Source organism: Aegilops tauschii, chromosome 5 (assembly GCF_002575655.3).
Source record: "Aegilops tauschii subsp. strangulata cultivar AL8/78 chromosome 5, Aet v6.0, whole genome shotgun sequence".
In the NCBI taxonomy this organism is placed as follows: domain Eukaryota; kingdom Viridiplantae; phylum Streptophyta; class Magnoliopsida; order Poales; family Poaceae; genus Aegilops; species Aegilops tauschii.
Window position 1 is genome coordinate 350,131,365 of NC_053039.3, and position 17,501 is coordinate 350,148,865.

General features: G+C 48.1%; 3 protein-coding genes across 3 annotated transcripts; 1 reads left to right on the forward strand and 2 right to left on the reverse strand.

Moving 5' to 3' along the window:
* Nucleotides 1-349: 349 nt before the first annotated feature.
* On the forward strand, nucleotides 350-10,164 carry LOC109755152 (probable monogalactosyldiacylglycerol synthase 1, chloroplastic). The gene is made up of 8 exons (XM_020314038.4): nucleotides 350-963; nucleotides 5,604-5,776; nucleotides 6,226-6,387; nucleotides 6,501-6,642; nucleotides 6,744-6,968; nucleotides 7,126-7,188; nucleotides 7,298-7,372; nucleotides 9,785-10,164. The coding sequence occupies exons 1-8, from the start codon at nucleotides 436-438 to the stop codon at nucleotides 10,019-10,021; spliced, it is 1,605 nt and encodes a 534-aa protein (XP_020169627.1). The 5' UTR covers nucleotides 350-435; the 3' UTR covers nucleotides 10,022-10,164.
* A 3,123-nt stretch (nucleotides 10,165-13,287) lies between these two features.
* Nucleotides 13,288-15,529, reverse strand: LOC109755154 (aspartyl protease family protein At5g10770). Its single transcript, XM_020314040.4, has 2 exons — nucleotides 15,247-15,529; nucleotides 13,288-14,760 (listed from the first exon to the last, which is right to left on the reverse strand). Exons 1-2 carry the CDS (start codon nucleotides 15,341-15,343, stop codon nucleotides 13,469-13,471), a joined length of 1,389 nt encoding a protein of 462 aa, XP_020169629.1. The 5' UTR covers nucleotides 15,344-15,529; the 3' UTR covers nucleotides 13,288-13,468.
* Nucleotides 15,530-15,861: 332 nt separating this feature from the next.
* Nucleotides 15,862-17,151, reverse strand: LOC141022857 (uncharacterized). The gene has a single exon (XM_073499130.1). The coding sequence runs from the start codon at nucleotides 17,149-17,151 to the stop codon at nucleotides 15,862-15,864; it is 1,290 nt and encodes a 429-aa protein (XP_073355231.1).
* Between the last annotated feature and the right edge of the window lie 350 nt (nucleotides 17,152-17,501).

The window sequence follows — 17,501 nt, forward strand, 5'->3', positions numbered from 1 at the left end:
AAGTGAGAGCACGAATGAAAGCATGAAGAGGGAGCAGGCAAGCCGGATCCCGTACAAGCATGCGCCAAAGAGATATACGGCATGTAACACGATATCCAGCCTTTTATAATCGGTTAGGCACCTTTTATACTTTAGGACCCACTTTTTTGAACAATTTTTTTGAACAACTTTAGGACCCACTTTAGGACCCACTATCTTCAAAGCTCAACCGGCTCATGATTCTCACGAACAGAGACACACGGCGCACCGTCCAGCCCGACGACCAGTCGACCACCGACCGGGTGGGAACCCCAACCCAACCCAACCCAACCCAAACAAAACCGACGCGCCCCCCTCCCCCTCTGCGGCTTGTGTGGCTCACCTCCCCCCTCCCCGGCTCTCCCCCACAACATCCCGCACTCGAATGTGACGGACCTCCTCCTCCTCCTGGCCGCGATGCCCCCGCCGACCGCCTCGTCGCTGCCCGCCGCGGCCGCCGACCCGGCGCTGCCCGCGGCCTTCCTCTCCGTCCCGTCCCCGTTCCTCCCCTCCTCCCCGCCCCTCCCCGCCGCCCTCGCCCCCTCCCACGTCTCCTTCCTGCCCCGCGCGCGCGGGCCCCGCGCGCTCGCCGTCTCCGTGTCCGTCACCGGCCCGGTCTCCACCGCCGCGTCGCGGCTCCACCACATGTGGGCCGAGTTCGCGCGCTTCGTGCGGCTGCACGGGAACCAAATCGCGCCGCTCGGGTTCGCGTCCCTCGGTTCGGCCGTCGGAGGCGGCGGGGGCGGATGCGGGGGAGGGAATGGAGGGGGCGGTGGGGGAGGGGGTGGTGGGGACGCCGACGGGGCGGTCGAGGAGGAAGGCGTGGCGCGGGCCGAGGCGCCCAAGAAGGTGTTGATCCTCATGAGCGACACGGGCGGCGGCCATCGAGCCTCCGCCGAGGCCATCAAGGCCGCTTTTGCCCAGGAGTATGGCGACGACTACCAGGTTCGGTTTGCTTCGTCTTGTAAGGGCTCGCCCGTTTAATTTCAGGATTCGATGATACGTCTGTACCTGTTGCTTGCCAGGCTCCCGTTCCATGTTATAATGTTAACATGCACAATGTAGCTTGTTGCAACTTGGTCGGAGTTGTTTTGGTAATATGATACTATTGGTATGGTAGTTGTGTGCTACCCTGGTTAGGTATTTGCTCACGATGGCTAATCATGCACTAGCTAGACTATCAGGGGTGACTTTAGATAGGATGGTGAAACCTTTTTTTCTTGAGAAAGTCAATTGCAACTTTGGGGTGTGTTCATTGCAAAATTCTTGCTTAATTCGTTCAATGTTGGACAGAAGTGACGTACATTTTCAGACAGAGACTTGATGTTGTTACACAGTTCTGGGGAGATATCCACTCAACCTAATTGTGGCTATTACGGATCTCAAGTTTGCATTTGTGTAACTGGTAGAAGACATAAAGTTTGGGTAAGGAGAAATGTGACCGAGAAAGCGGATTGGGCCGCCCTTTTCGATGCTGCTTATGGGTCAAACCTCAGTTAGACTGGTACCACTATCTTTACCGGTAGCCCTGAGCAGTGGTCCTTTTCTCACGTAGTTTGATTTTGGAGCCCTTCTTTCCTGCACTTGACTCCTTGTTCCCAAATTATTCTTTAACTTGTTAGAGCATGTCTAGCAGGTGCGCTATCCTGCCACAGGCCCATATATTTGCGGGCGGGATAGCGTATCCGGCGTTTTACGGGCCAGAACAGGTATGCCAAATTTGCAGCGGCTAAACATTATACGGGCGGCCTGCAAACTGCCCCCACCAGCCGCTATATGTACGGGGAGGGAGGCGATTTAGGGTTCCCGTCTCGCATCTAGCTCCGCCGCTTTCCTCTTCTTTTTTGCCATCGTTTTCGCGTAGCTCTGGCAAGCAATGTCGGGAGAAGGCCGCGGAGGAGGCGCTGGACGTGGGGGCCGCTGCCTGTTGCCGCCGCGCAAGCGTGGCCGGCACTACGTGGAGGCCGGCAGCTCCAGCGGCCACGCCGTCGAGCTGTGGCGCCGTGAGCAGGCTCGCAACCGCGGGGTCCTCTTCCTCAGTGGCGGGAGCCGCCGCTTCGGTGAGCTGTACAACGCGCTTTGGCCGTCGACGAAGGCTCTCCGCGAGGCGGAGGCCGTGCGATTCGCCATGAAGGAGGCGCTGGACGCCGACGAAGAGGGCGCCGCCGCACGCTTCGAGGCGGTGCACACGGAGTACGAGCTCGCCTACACCATCTACAAATCCGCCTACGAGTACCACCTCGGCGTGAAGCCGTGAGCCGCCGCCGCCCTCCGTCGTGAAGCCGTGAGCCACCGCCGCCCTCCATCTAGGATGTATAGTTTGCTTGTTTGTTTGTGAACTCCGGCGAGGTCCGGACTATCTAAAATGTAGCGGGAACATGTTTATCTTAAGTTTTTAAATTTGCAAGTCGATTTGCAGTATCTGTTCTGCGCCGGGCAAAAAGTGCCCGCAAAATCGATTTTGCAGGCCGAGATTATAGCGGCTCTGCTAGAGATGCTCTTAATTGATGCCATATAATGTATTCTATCCTTGTACCACTGGTACACCAGATCCACGTCGCCGCATCCATCCATTGCGGAAAAACGGTGCGATTCAAATTAGTTCCTCCTGTTCATGAGCACATCTTACACTTGCAGTTCATACTTCGTTTTGTGCACACACACATATTACCCCAGAAATTGCTTTATGCACAGATCAACATTGTTGATTGGTCGGCTCAGATATCAGGCTCATCTGGACATGAGAACCAAAACGCTGTGCCCATGATTTAGCATCCTTTTCGGTTCTGTGTTTCCGGTGTAGTAGAGCAGGGGATTTATCATGTCTTCACTTGTGATGATTGTCACCGTGTTAAGCTTCAATGCACTAGCCAACGCAACCAAAAGTCTGAACTGATGGTAAGGGCTTGGCAATCCACATATACACTTCAACACCCCCTCTCACGTGTGAGGTGGGAAGTCAACACGTGGATAGACTCAGAGGTATGGCTCAAGAGGCCTATATGTGGCCAAAGTGGGGCAGCAGCAAATTTTGGATAAATTGTGAAAGCCAGGAAGCAATTTTGGATAAATTGTGAAAGCCAGGACTTGAACTCAAGACCTTAGCTCCTATACCATGTTAAGCTTCATGCACTAGCCAACACAACCAAAAGTCCGAACTGATGGAAAGGGGTAGGCAATCCACATATACACTTGAACAATCCGTACTGGGCTGGTTCTTGGATATTAGGATGAATGAATGATTGATTTGTGTTTTCCTTGTGTCGTTTGATTGATAGTATTGTTATTCTATTTACTTCTTCTGTTTTGTAGTTAATGATTTTCTTTGCAGGTACTAGTAAGCGTGCACGTGCAATGCACGTCTTGACTAATATTACAATTATATGGGAAAATCCACCTGTGTATGCTAGAGCATTCACCGTGCACCAGTGAATTAGTCCTATGAAATCAGCAAGTAGACTAAGATTTACAGATCGATCTAACAGACACACACTGCTCACTCCAATTCTTTAAGTTCCTCCTCTGTTTAATCATGCAAGTTTTTTGTGTGTAATAGTATAGATGTAAGTGATTCAGATAAAATAATTAAATACAAGATTGTAATAAATCTTAAATATTACCTTGTTGAAATTAGCAGAAGCTCCAAGAGAAGCTGACAAAGAGTCTTGGATTTCTTTCATACATTCAGTCAGTTTGTTGACTCCACCCATAGTCTTTTCAAAGCACCAAATATTCCAATAATATGCATGTATCAATCAAAACCTCTAATTTGTAAGGCTAAAAAGCTAGACACGATGCATCTGCAAGACCATGAGAAGAGTAATGGTATACATGTGAATGAAATTGGAGATTACACTGACAAAGCATAAATCCATAAGAATACATGGTGTCGGTTTGGATCAACTTTTTTTCCATCCAAAAAGCCCAAGTTCACAGTGTCACCCTAAAAGCAGTGAGGATATCATACATATCAAGATGTATCCAGAGTATATCAAACTTACTTGTGAGATATCTTCTTTAAGCTTGGTATGCCCAAAATCATCATAAACTTTCAGAAATAAGAAAAAGTCAGATAGATTTCCCCGTATGATCAATAAAGAATGGAAACAACACCTAATGATAATTTTAGTATCCCTGGTTACTTCCAAACACTAAATTAACAACTATGACACCTAATGACCAAGTATTTGCAAAAAACATCCATAATTATTTCATCATACAGTGAAATAGGAGTGGAGACAAAACCTAATGAGTAATGGCCAAGGGTCTTTTCAGAACATATTGCATCCAAACAAACATTTTTTTAACAGTATTAGTAAATAGATCAGAGATAAAAACTGGATTAACAACTTGTAAAGAAACTTATTCGCTATATACATGGTGGTTCGTCAAATTGTTCTCAAAGACAGTCTATCATAGAGTCAGCGAACATTAGCATGTGGGTGCAGGCCCAAAGCTGCCATCATTTTGTACAGTAATATCCATAAAAGAAAATTCAACATCGTAAGACTTACAGCATATAGATCTTCACCGGTGAGAACATCTCCAACAGCTAAAGCAAATAATAAAAAGGAGATGTTTTAGAGGGCCTGCTAACGATTAACAAGATGTCCCTCATTCACAGTTAAAATATGCCAAACGCATTACCCAGCTTTTTTGGCTTAAATTACCAGGGTGCATCGTCTTCAGATCTAATAGCAATAGTTTTTAGGGGGTGCTGCAAATTTAACAGAAATGGAATGATTATCATGCTGAACTTACCTGGATTTCATCAAAAATGTTTCCAAGGATACCAGGACTCAGCTCAACTGAAAGGGCTGCATGTGCATATATAGTATTATGTGTTAGAAGAGCAAACTGTGGATCAGAAGGGAAGAATAGAAATTGTAAAAATCGGAACTGCAAAATGCACATTAATAGTTTTGATAGGTCACCACCGCATATTATTTGTTATATTCACACCATTTATTCTTTGTTACTATCAAATAAGCTAAATCTGACCAAAGGTATTGATCTGGTAGGAAAAAAGAGCCTGATCTGCAATGCTACATAGCTAACAAGATTAAGCTTAGAATTGTGACTGTACAATGCAAATAACTTGATAGAACTGTGCAAAACGACATCCTAATTATAAAATTTGTATCACTGCCTTTCCTTCTAGCAACTAAAATCAATCATGCCTATTTATTAAAACCATGACAAACTTATCCATGCTGAATCTGAATCACCAACATTGCATGCAGAAATTGACAGCACTACTCGAGTTCTCTTCCTCTCCTGAATTTAACAGTACCTGAACAAAGCAAGCCGCACGCACAGCCTGCCGGCAGCCACAGACACGCACCTCACACACGCTGGCCAGCTGCACGCACAGCCTGCCGGCAGCCGCAGACAACACTAATGCACAACACGCCGACAACATCATACACGCAGTCCACATATACACTTGAACAATCCGTACTGGGCTGGTTCTTGGATATTAGGATGAATGAATGATTGATTTGTGTTTTCCTTGTGTCGTTTGATTGATAGTATTGTTATTCTATTTACTTCTTCTGTTTTGTAGTTAATGATTTTCTTTGCAGGTATTCGTCACTGATTTGTGGACTGAACATACACCATGGCCTTTCAACCAACTTCCCAGAAGCTATAGTTTCTTGGTGAAACATGGACCCTTGTGGAAGATGACTTACTATGGTACCGCTCCACGAGTAATTCACCAGCCACATTTTGCTGCAACAGCAACATTCATAGCGAGGTGAGTACTGTAATTTTTCACGTTGAATGAGCTTCCAAAGTATAATCTTAGGTTGCTTAAAAGACTTGTACTTTGCCCGATCTAGTCTAAGAGAATTTTATAATTGAAATAATAGCTATAATTACCATCAGTTTTGTAGACAATTTTGTGCTGGGGCCTCAATTATATGGTTGGGTGTGATGCTGTCATCATGAGACGTGCTATAAGGGGGTATGCAGGATTCACAAAATCCTGCTGGAGGATGTCTGAAATCTAGCTGTTTTCAAACTTAGCCACAATGACTGCATATTTTACATAATTTATTTGGTACTGTATGTATCAGTATTGAAGTGATATATATGTAGACGAGTTTGCTTGTTAAAGATGTTTTATACCGCAGCTGCAGGTCTGGGTGCTTATTTTGCAATAGCAGGTTATATAATCTAGAATTTACCCATCTTTTCTTGCAGAGAGGTTGCCAAAGGTCTGATGAAGTACCAACCAGATGTGATTATCAGTGTACATCCTTTAATGCAACATGTCCCCCTTCGAGTTCTACGATCCAGAGGGTTATTGGATAAGATTCCGTTCACAACTGTTATCACCGACTTGAGCACTTGTCACCCAACATGGTATGCTGGTTTCAATGTTCGTATAATTCCATGCCAGTATTTGGTTCCTTACCTTTAAGATAAGCGTGCAATTGATCTTACAGTGAAATAGTTATGCTACTGCTTTCCATTAGGTTTCACAAGCTTGTGACTAGATGTTACTGTCCATCAGCTGAGGTGACAAAGAGAGCACTAAAAGCTGGACTGAAACCTTCACAAATTAAAGTCTATGGCCTCCCTGTGCGCCCATCTTTTGCTAAACCTGTTCCACCGAAGGTAAACAATTTCTTCAACCAATAGCACCACATTAGCTTCTGGATATTTTGCCTTCTGCACAAGTTACTGAGTGGTATATCTATGTGTGTCTTGTTTAATAGGATGAATTGCGTAGGGAGTTAGGTATGGATGAAGATCTACCTGCGGTTCTATTAATGGGCGGGGGTGAAGGGATGGGTCCTATTGAAGCCACTGCTCGAGCTCTTGATAATGCTTTATATGACGAAAGCCTTGGGGAACCAAGGGGTCAAATACTTATAATTTGCGGACGCAATAAGAAGTTGACTAACAGGTTGCAGTCAATTAATTGGAAAATTCCTGTTCAGGTGCTTCCTTAAAGCTTATTTTTTAGCTTCCAAGCGTTTGAAATTTGCAACAGTAATACCTTACCAGTTTCTCCTACTAAAATTTTCTGTTATTTTGACCACTCTTTCTACCCTCACCAAGTTACTCCTTTAATGTTTCTTTTCCTCCTAATCTTAGGTGAAAGGTTTTGTTACAAAGATGGAAGAATGCATGGGTGCTTGTGACTGTATCATCACAAAGGTATGCTCTATATTAGATCCACATATTGAGATCATGCACTTGGTGATGTGATATGATATTTTGCATGACTGATGTTATCTGAGAATACATGATCTATGGCAATTTGCAGGCAGGACCTGGTACCATTGCAGAGGCGATGATTCGTGGCCTCCCCATTATTCTAAATGGTTACATTGCTGGGCAGGTAATTTCTTCTGCCACTTGTTGTAGGGTCTGCATGATTCTATTCTTTGGCTCAGAGTTCTTCACTCTGGCTTGTAATGTTGTTCAGTAGTTTCGTATGAGACCTGTGTGTTGAACAGTCAGTATATCCTTGGTTTTCTCCATGAATCTATGCTGAATATGCTGTAGTAGTGGTGGTAAATGAAAAATCACTAAAATAGTGGTGTACCATACTGTCATATATCGCACTCCACCACTCTTGCTTAGCTGCAAATCACATGCCATTTCTATTGTATGCATCCTTAACCAAAATGGACTTGTGCCCCTGTTATTGCAATATAGTAGTTTGTACCATGCATTATCCATTTACTTTGTGCCTGCGATGCACGCAGTTACACTGACCATAGCTAGCTCCGAAACTGATTTTGATTATTCTGTACCTTTCTTTTATGAATCACTCCCTCCATTAAGAAGTTGTAAGGCTGTCTGAAGCAAAATTTCGTGTACAATATCTTGTTAATGGTTGCAAAATTATGACCATATAAAACTGATTTTGAATACAAATTCACAACTTTTTGCAAAGTAACCTACGTATAATTGGATTAGTTGTTGGTCAAATCATGTTTTAGATACTCAAATTTCTGAACCTTGCCATCCCGCCTGGGGTGGCGGGGGTGGGGGGTGGGGTGTTATGTAGATGGAAATAAATCATTAATTATTTCTTTTATATATCGACAATTCAGTATAGCAATCGACGTTGCAATATACTTAGAGCAACTCTAGCTTAGTCGCCATATGGGATATGGAGCGCGCTCCATATGGACGTGGGAGAATATCACATGGAAACGAACATTCGGTGGAAACCACGTGGAAAAGATATTTTGAAGTTTCGAAAAAAATCCAAAAATACATTACGGGATGTGAGCTATGAAAATAACAATGTCCCATAATTTTTTTTAGATTTTTTTGAAACTTCCAAACATGGTTTTCACGAAGTTTTCTTTGAATTTTGGTTTCCATGTGATATTTTCCGGATGGATGTGGAGGCCGTGGCTGTTGTGCTCAAACACAGAGTCGCGATAATGTGGCCTCCATACTTTTATTTTATTTGTTCCTATTTTTTGTCATTTTCTTCAATTTTGTACGGGCAACTTAAGCTCAAATTAGTAACCAAACACATGTATCGACACGATAACTTGGTAGCAACTATATTCAGTTGCCAAAATGCGTCACTTTACATATAATTAGCGAAGTGAAATGTGTTTAACAACATTTTCAAACTAAGCAATGTCGCTATTCGAGCCGACATTGCTACATAGTACGACCTACACTAGTCGGTGGCCGGTGCCGTCTAGTCGTCACCCTCCTCTGAGAGATCATCGAAGTAGGTGTAGAGGTCGGACTCACGAGCGGCAGCCGCTGCTCCTCCTCGTTGTTGAGTGCAGGGCGGTACTCTCGGAGGATGCGCTCTTCGTTGCGAGCTTTGAGGGCCGAGAGCCGCAGCGCGACGTCGATCGGGTCTTTGGGCTCCGGCCGGGCCTTGACAGGGATGGTGTTGTTCAGCGGGATGAGGGCGCCAACTGGGACGACGTCCTCCTCCTCCTTCGCCCGGACGAGGGGGCTCGATCCCTTGCGTCTGCTGCCTTGGGAAGCGCTGGATCCCCCGTGATCGGCAGATCCACCGCTGCCGCGGCTAGTGCGCCATGGGGAGAGATCGCGCCGGTGCGCGGCGTCTGGGACGGGAGGTTCTGCTCTGCTGCCAAGTTGAGCCAATAGGCTGTGTTCTTGCGTGCGGCATTGTCCTGGACGGTGGAGGAGATGGGAGGGGAGGAGGCGGCTATGGCTTTGGTGATGGGGACATCTCGCAGCCGGGGATGAAGCCACGTGGCTATCTGAACGGCTGCCTAGGGAATCAGGGGGAGCTGTGGAGGCTATTAATGGGTGGGTGGTTACCGGTCACGTCGCCCTGGCCGTGGCGGTGCGTGTACTGGTGGCGCGCTGCTTCAAAGCCGGCCGTGGCGCGAGGTAGAAGCTGAAATTTCCCTCCCACGCTGGCGGTTGGGTATGGAGCTCACGAGCTCCATACTGGGCCTTCCCAGCCTCCGCTCACGAGCTCCATACTGGGCCTTCCCAGCCTCCAAATATGGAGGCTACAAGGTCGTATATGGAGTGAGCTCCATAAATTATGCCGATCGACACCCATATGGCGACTCTGCTAGAGTGCCATTTTGGCCCAAAATCACCATATTGGCAGCTATTATGGCGATCGGGGCCACATGACGACTCGTCTAGAGTTGCTCTTATGCACTGATGGTGTTTTTGTCCATTTGAAGAACTGTATCATGCAAACGCCCTGAAATTTGGCTAGTGCCTTTTGTATGAGCACTGATCTTTCTGCACAATTTGTTCATATTTTTATAATTTTGCATAACAGGAAGCTGGCAATGTTCCCTACGTTGTTGAAAATGGTTGTGGGAAGTTCTCAAAATCTCCAGAACATATCGCAAAGATTGTTGCGGACTGGTTCGGCCCCAGGTCAGATGAGCTCCAGATAATGTCCCAAAATGCCCTGAAACTGGCTCGCCCAGACGCGGTGTTGAAAATTGTTCATGATCTACATGAGCTAGTCAGGCAAAAGTCGTTTGTACCAGAATATGCATGTGCAACATAAGCTCCTATATATTCGTCTTTTGAATTTAGTTAGTTTTGTTCCTTTTTTGTGCGGCATTAGTGATAGTTATTTGTGAGGATTCAAACTATCAATTGATTTGCAAATGTCATTATGAAAGGGAAAAAAAAGGAACTCGAAAAGAATTGTGTCGCATTCCCTTCTCATTGTTGTTTTATCTTCTCGAGACTATTTCTTACTGAGACCATTTAACATTGGCAAACCTTAACGCCGTGTCGCCGTTATCGCTCGACTTAGCCTAGTCGTGCTGTGCTGTGCTATATGGTGTGATGTTGGATGAGGCTGTTAACTGTTAAGTGTAATACTAAAGTATGAGGCTGTTACGTGTGAATACTAGTACTAGAAGTATGTGGCTGCCATGGCTTAAAAGAAGAGTGCTGAAATACCTCCAAGGATGTTGCATCCAACATCAGACTTGGTTTGGCGCCGCAAGTGTGTCATGTGCTGGCGAGAAGTAAACATGGATGTTCACCAGCACCGGCGAGGAGAGATGGAATAAATTACTGTACTTACACAGAACAAGTTGCAGGCAAGTGCTGAAGAATCAGAATCCCAAGGCGGAGGATACGGTATTTGGCACGTATCCGCGGGCGGGCGCTGTGACCACAGCTGTTCCTTGGTCGCTTGTGCTGTCGTCGCCATCTACCGAAAGGCAGGCAGGCAGGCTCCAGCTCTTGTGTCGGGTGGGTTACACCGTCAGGCCAGGTGAGCTTTGCACGGTACTTAAATACTGTGTCGTGTAAATAGCTACTGTACGTAGCTTTGTGGGGGTGGGACCTTGTATGACCACCTCACAAATACACGGTGGTCCGACCGTCATCAACATGTTTTTCCCGACTGGGTGATGAATCCGCCGTGAATTTTGCCTTGCATGTCTGTTGCGGAGTAGACGATGTTCTAAAATACAGTACTACTCCCTCTGTAAACTTTTATAATAGTGCTCTTATATTTCTTTACGAAGGGAGTACTTTCTAAGACGGATTCTCGGTGCAGGGGATAATGGAGCACGTTATTTTGAACTGCTCAAAAAGGTGCTTAAAAGATTTGATTTTTTTTTACATGAATAGACATGCATGTGGGCTAAGTACCTGTGAACTTTCATTCAATAATACATTGTATTATGTGCTGCACAAGAAAGACAAAATTTCGGCCTAAAAACAAGCTCTTGATAATACATTGTATTGTCTTTTTTGTATCCTTTACATGCAAGCACGTATTGGTAGGAGCTACAATCCTACCTGGTCTAGGGCGTAGGTTGTACGGGAAAGGGGAGGATTGACCGTGGCGCGATGAAGAAGAGGCGGTGGCGGCGCAAGAGGCGGCTAGGGTTAGGTCTCCCGGCTCCTTTCGGGAAGCCGAGCAAATAATGATTGCTTCTTGCTTGATTAGATTGATACATCTTCTCTATTTATATAGAGAGGTTTACTTGACTCCTAAGCAAACGATCCTAATAACGACAAGATAATTGGGCTAAGCCCCTAATAATGATAAGATAATTTGGGCCACAACCCACTGGGCTAAACCCCCTAATATGCCGGTCATAACACGTATATTGCTGAAAGTTTGGCCCGTTATACTGCACTGCTATATATGCACTCACACAAAAATTTGAAAAGTTTCAAGCCATAAAAATCTGTTTTAAACCAGGCACGATGTGTCCATGCTCAGATGTCAATTTTCGTACTACTTTCGCACTTTTCTTCATCTCTTTAACGTGTAATAATAGTAGTACTGAAAAATACTCTAATTTAACTTGATGTGGTGTAAACAGTGGCAATCCATCTATTTGACTATTTGTCATGAAGACTATTAAATTAAATTAAAAAGATACTAGTACAACTAATAGTGCAAGTGGTATGTTCCATTAAGTGCTACTGCTGACCCATGTGGAAAGGACTGTGGTACTTGACTTGGTATAAACACACTGCTGATGGGAGTGGACAGTGGACAGATAGATACTCCCTCCTTTTCGGTTTATAGACCTTATCTTAAAATTTTAGTTTTTTTATTTTATAAAGCTCATTTTGGTTGTTTCCCATCACAATTTCAGATTCCAAGATGCATTAAATAATTGCATGCATGTATTAAGAGAAAATTGACCAATGCATGTATATTATGCATGCATGCATTGCAATTAATACATTGGTAAACATAAATTTTTGAAGAAAACAAGAGCATTAATTGGGTGCTTTTGCAAATTACAAAAAGCATTCCACCACTCACCATCTACCTTGGTTGGTGAGATTTTTGAATTGAACCATATAAACCGAAAAGGAGGGAGTAGTAGTGAGGTGAGAAAGAATAGCATGAAACGGCGTTTTGCTAAAGCCACTCTGAATCGCAAGAATCACGTACTAGTCGAGAAGTTTTGCCACCCGCAGTATCTGACAAAGATTCATCGGGAGGGGTTTGGCATTTGTGAACGTTCAGGTGGCAAGTTTAGTTGTTTGGATTGACAATGTCTACAGAAGCACATGAAAATTCTAGGAAGAAGAGAAATTTTGCGGCAAAAAAAGGGCAGGATTTGTAGTCTTTTACCAGGTAAAGTTGTCTAAAAATACATTCGCTTGCCATCACCTCTCAGCTGATGTTCGCCAGTTATCATCTTCGAAAACTTAACCATCATGGCAAAACCGAGTTTTACAGACTTTCGCTGGTTTACAAATTATGTAGTGCAACTTACGGCCACGCAAAATGCACTTGTATTATGTTCCAAAAAAGAAAAGAAAAAATGCACTCGTTTCTTTCAGGGTAAATGCACTCGTTTTCTTTCAGAGTAGCATAAAAAGAGAGTATCCACGGGGAACCCAGCGCTTGGTTTAAAGGCAGGATTTGTTTTTGTTGTTACAGTATATTTTATGTATTCTGTACAAACAATGCCTGCACAGTGCATATTCTCTGAATGATGTTTCCTGCCTGCCTGCCTGCCTGCATGCCGGCGCCTTTATTTGCCTGATCGCTACAGAATAGGCACGCCCTCGTAATCTGAGATCTATCATTCATCCCTCAGCTACATGAAAAATGGTCTACCACTGCACCCGTCACGTGATCTTGCAGCCCTGGCATTGCACAACCTCTTTCCCTGAAGAGTTCTACTAGTAGGAGTATTACTTTCTCCGTTTCATACGCCAGGAAGCACAGGACAGTTCCACAATCATCTCCTCTATCAGCACCAGGGCACACAAAAACAAGAACCCAGCAGCTTCAAACCACAAAGAAATGAAAGAAGAAGAAGAAGAAAAACAAGCTAGATCAATCAACTACTACAAATGCTTGTACGTACGTACATTTACCAATAACTAAATACCGTATTGCCAATTGCCAATCACCAGCGGTGAACCGATCGATCGATCCCAAAACAAATCCCCAACTATAGGATATTCACACGCGCACACGCACACACGCAGCTCCCAATGATCCACGGTCAAATCAAATGTAATCACAAGTCTCCTGCGCGAACCCGATCTGGGACGCCGCGGTGTCGAAGATCACCCGCAGGTTCTTCTGCTGGTAGTTGCCGATGATCGGGGTGTCGTCCTCGGACCTGAGGGCGGCCAGGGCCAGGCACACCTGGGAGGCGTCGCCGGCGACCACGTAGAGCACGCCCTTGGAGTCCACCTCCACCTCCGCGCCGCCGTCGAACGCCAGCTTCAGGCTCGGCACCTGCACCTCCCTCAGCCCCGTCAGGTCGAAGCAGGTGTCCAGGATGGAGAAGGGCGGCGCCTGCGGGTACTCCGCCAGCTGCCTCACGAACTCGGCCCGCACCGCCGCGTACACCGACGGCACCAGGCTCGTGATGATCGTGCCGGAGTCGACAATGGCCCTGCCGCCGCCGGACGAGAAGCCCGGGGACTGCACGTCCTCGCCGCCGACGCTGATCCCGGTCAGGCTGACCATGTAGAAGGGCCCCTGCAGCGGGTCTGTGACCATCGCGGTGTACACGATCGGGGTGGAGTTGCGGTACGCCGAGGAGTCGTCGCCGAGGACGAGGGACCCCGACGAGCCGGACTCCTTTCGGGGCAGGCAGTAGGAGAACACGCCGCCGAACTGCTCCGTGGTCTGGGATATCAGCGAGAGCGGGCTCCGGCCGAGCCCCATCAGCCCGGACGTGCCGCCGAACGGGCCCTGGTTGCTGGTGCCGCAGCCGAACACGAAGCCCTCGATGTCCTCGCCGGCCAGGCTCAGCCTGTCGTGCGCCAGCACGCCGCGGGAGCAGGACCCGTCGCGGTAGCTGAGGGCGTAGCTGCAGGCCGCCGGCTGGTCGCACGCCTGGCCGCCGGACATCCCGGTGGCCACCCGCAGCGCGTCGCAGGAGGAGGAGTTGCACGGCACGGCGGCGTAGGACGGCGACGAGGAGGGGTCGAAGAGGGGCTCCTGCTGGTCGTGGCAGGCGTCGCACGGCTTGCACTGCACCCAGGTGAGCTCGCTGGCCGTGTCCACGATCACCGTGGCCTCGCCGCCGCCGATGCCCACGGTGGCCACGTAGTTGAGCGTCCGCAGCCTGGCGCCGGAGGTGACGGGCACCTGCGCCAGCTTGGACGCCGCCGCCGCGTCCGGCGACCTGATCAGCCCGTAGCTGCCGACGCGCCGCTGCAGCGACGAGACCCTGGCGGCGTCGGAGGCCAGGACGGCGCGGGCCTCCTCCGCCCTGCTGCTCCTGCCGCCTGAGCCGAGGCTGGCGTGGTGCCGCAGCTCCAGGACCGTGGCGCCGCTCTCCGCCCCTGACGATCGACGGCATCACGAGACAGCGAGAAAAAAGATGAATGAGCTCAGAATTGCATGGCTGGTCATGTACTGCGGCATTCGGGTAAGTTTGCCATTCTGGTCATTGTTCATGCGATTCTCCCGCACGAGCAAAAGTACTTGGGACGTGCTACTTATGGCAAAAGCTCGTGTGATTCACCCGCCGCCGTTTCTTGGCACAGAAATTGATGGGTTCTTCCAGCGAGTGCTTCTTCTCGGCACTGCCATTGCAGCACGAGCTGCCACGGTCCGTTTGCAGACCGCATCGCCGTGAATGGAAACGCCACCAAATGTGTGCACACTGTCGCCCAGTCGGTCAAAAAGGGCAATAGAATCTACTCCCAGAACCATTATAATCTGGCGCTCTAGTCCTCTCTCATCTCACCCGGAAACATCATCACTGGAAAGAGAAATCAAGAAGTGGAAGAGAGAGAGAGAGAGAGTGGGAGAATCGAGGAACTCACTTGACCTCAGGCAATGCACGCCGCCGCCGCCTGCCGCGAGGAGAAGCAGGAGCAGCAGAGCCGCCGGCGCGACGGCGCGAGCTCCTCCCCGTGCCATCACTCGCTCGCCTCGGCGACCAACCTCAGCTCACTCACTCCCCTGCCAGCAGAGGGAGAGAGTGAGAGAGGGGGGATAAAGAAAGGGGGATGAGGTAGGGTGAGGTCAGGAAAGAGAAAGGGAGTGAGGAAGGGGGGGAAAGATTCTCTGGGGCCGCGAGCTGAGGTGAGAGGTGGGCTTCTTGCGGCGCATGGGAACAAGGGCGCAGGCAGGCAGGAGCTGGCTGGCGAGGTCGGACGGAGGAGTGGATGGAGGGAGGTCATTCAGGCCAACTCTACCGCGCGCGACCTCAAACGGACGTTCGTTTTGTCTGGTTTCTGTCCGTTTGGGTAGGGCAATGGGTTGCCCCATCCTGTCTGTCAGGGCCAAAAATGTCCATATTTTCATCAAAACTAGTTTTATAACCCAAATATTTGTCTGAAAATTAGTTTTACAACCCAATTGAAACTGTCTTTAATAAAATAGTTTTACAACCAAATCGAAATTGTCTTGACTGAACATAAAATGGACCAATACATCTATTGGTTGTTAATGTGATCCCACACGTGCTCAACCAAGTCATTTTGAAGATTCAAATGAGTGTGCCAATCACGCATCTCACGGTGGAATTGGACAAACTGTTCAAATGTGGCCGGGTCTTGGTGCAAGGGCTCAATATTTTCACGTTGATAATCAAATCCTTGGTCGAAGATACTCTCATCACGCTCGTCCTCGACGATCATGTTGTGCATGATCACACAAGCAGTCATCACCTTCCAAAGCTTCCTTTCATCCCATGACAGTGCAGGGTTTCGAACGATACCCCACCGGGATTGAAGCACACCAAAAGCACGTTCCACATCCTTTCTAACACTCTTTTGCATTTGGGCAAATCTCTTTCTCTTCTCACCTTGGGGTTTCGAGATTGTCTTCACAAAAGTTGACCACTGAGGATATATACCATCTGCTAGATAGTATCCCTTGTTGTACTGGTGGCCGTTGATCTCAAAGTTGACAGGTGGGGAGTGGCCTTCTGCAAGCCTCGCGAAGACTGGAGAACGCTGCAGCACGTTGATATCATTGTGAGAACCTGCCATGCCGAAGAAAGAATGCCATATCCAAAGATCCTGCGATGCCACCGCTTCTAATATGACAGTGCACCCGTTGACATGCCCCTTGTACTGGCCCTGCCAAGCAAATGGACAGTTTTTCCACTCCCAGTGCATACAATCTATGCTGCCAAGCATGCCTGGAAAGCCTCTAGCTGCGTTGGTCGCCAACAATCTCTCTGTATCAGCGGCAGTTGGCTGCCTCAAGTACTCTGGGCCAAACACCTCGATCACAGCCTGGCAAAACTTGTACATTAACATCAGACATGTTGTCTCACTCATACGCACATACTCATCCACCAGATCGCCTGGAATTCCATATGCAAGCATGCGGATGGCCGCGGTGCATTTCTGGTAAGAGGAGAATCCAAGCTTGCCAAGGGCATCCGTCTTGCACTCGAAGTATGGGTCATGAGCAACCACTCCCTCTCGGATACAATTGAACACATGCCTTGCCATTCGAAAACGGCGACGGAATTTATCCGGCTTGAAGAGCGGGGTGTTGGCAAAGTAATCGACATAAAGCAGGGTGTGGCCTCTCTCCCTGTTGCGGTTCAGGTTGGGAGCATGGCCAGGGACTGACCCCCTGTACCGAGGAAGCTGCCGTTGAATGTGGTCGTGAACGACCAGTGCAGCCACCACAAGATCTTCATCATCCGACGACGAATCGTCCGATGAACAAAGGAAGTGATGGAAGAAAAACTCGTCTCCATTGTCCATACCTTCGTGGGCAAAATGTCGAACACCTTGCGGCGTGGTGGCGAAGAGGCTGGGATGATCACCTCGACGCAGCAGGGGTGGTTGCCGGCTACTGGCCACTCTGGAGCTCTCGTCGGAAACTGCCGAGGCCGCCGTGGTACGTCGCCGGCGGTCGTGTCCCCTCTGCGACCGGCAAAGACGGCGACGGCCAAACCTTCGATCGACGGCCAAAACTAAGGCCAAAGCGCGGGCGTGGTGGCGGCCATGTCGAGACGTGGTTTGGTAGGGACGGCCGGGGACTGCGCGGTGAGGAGGCGGCCGGAGAATAGCGGCGGCGCCGGCGGCAGGGCGGGGCGGGAGAGAGAGGGTGG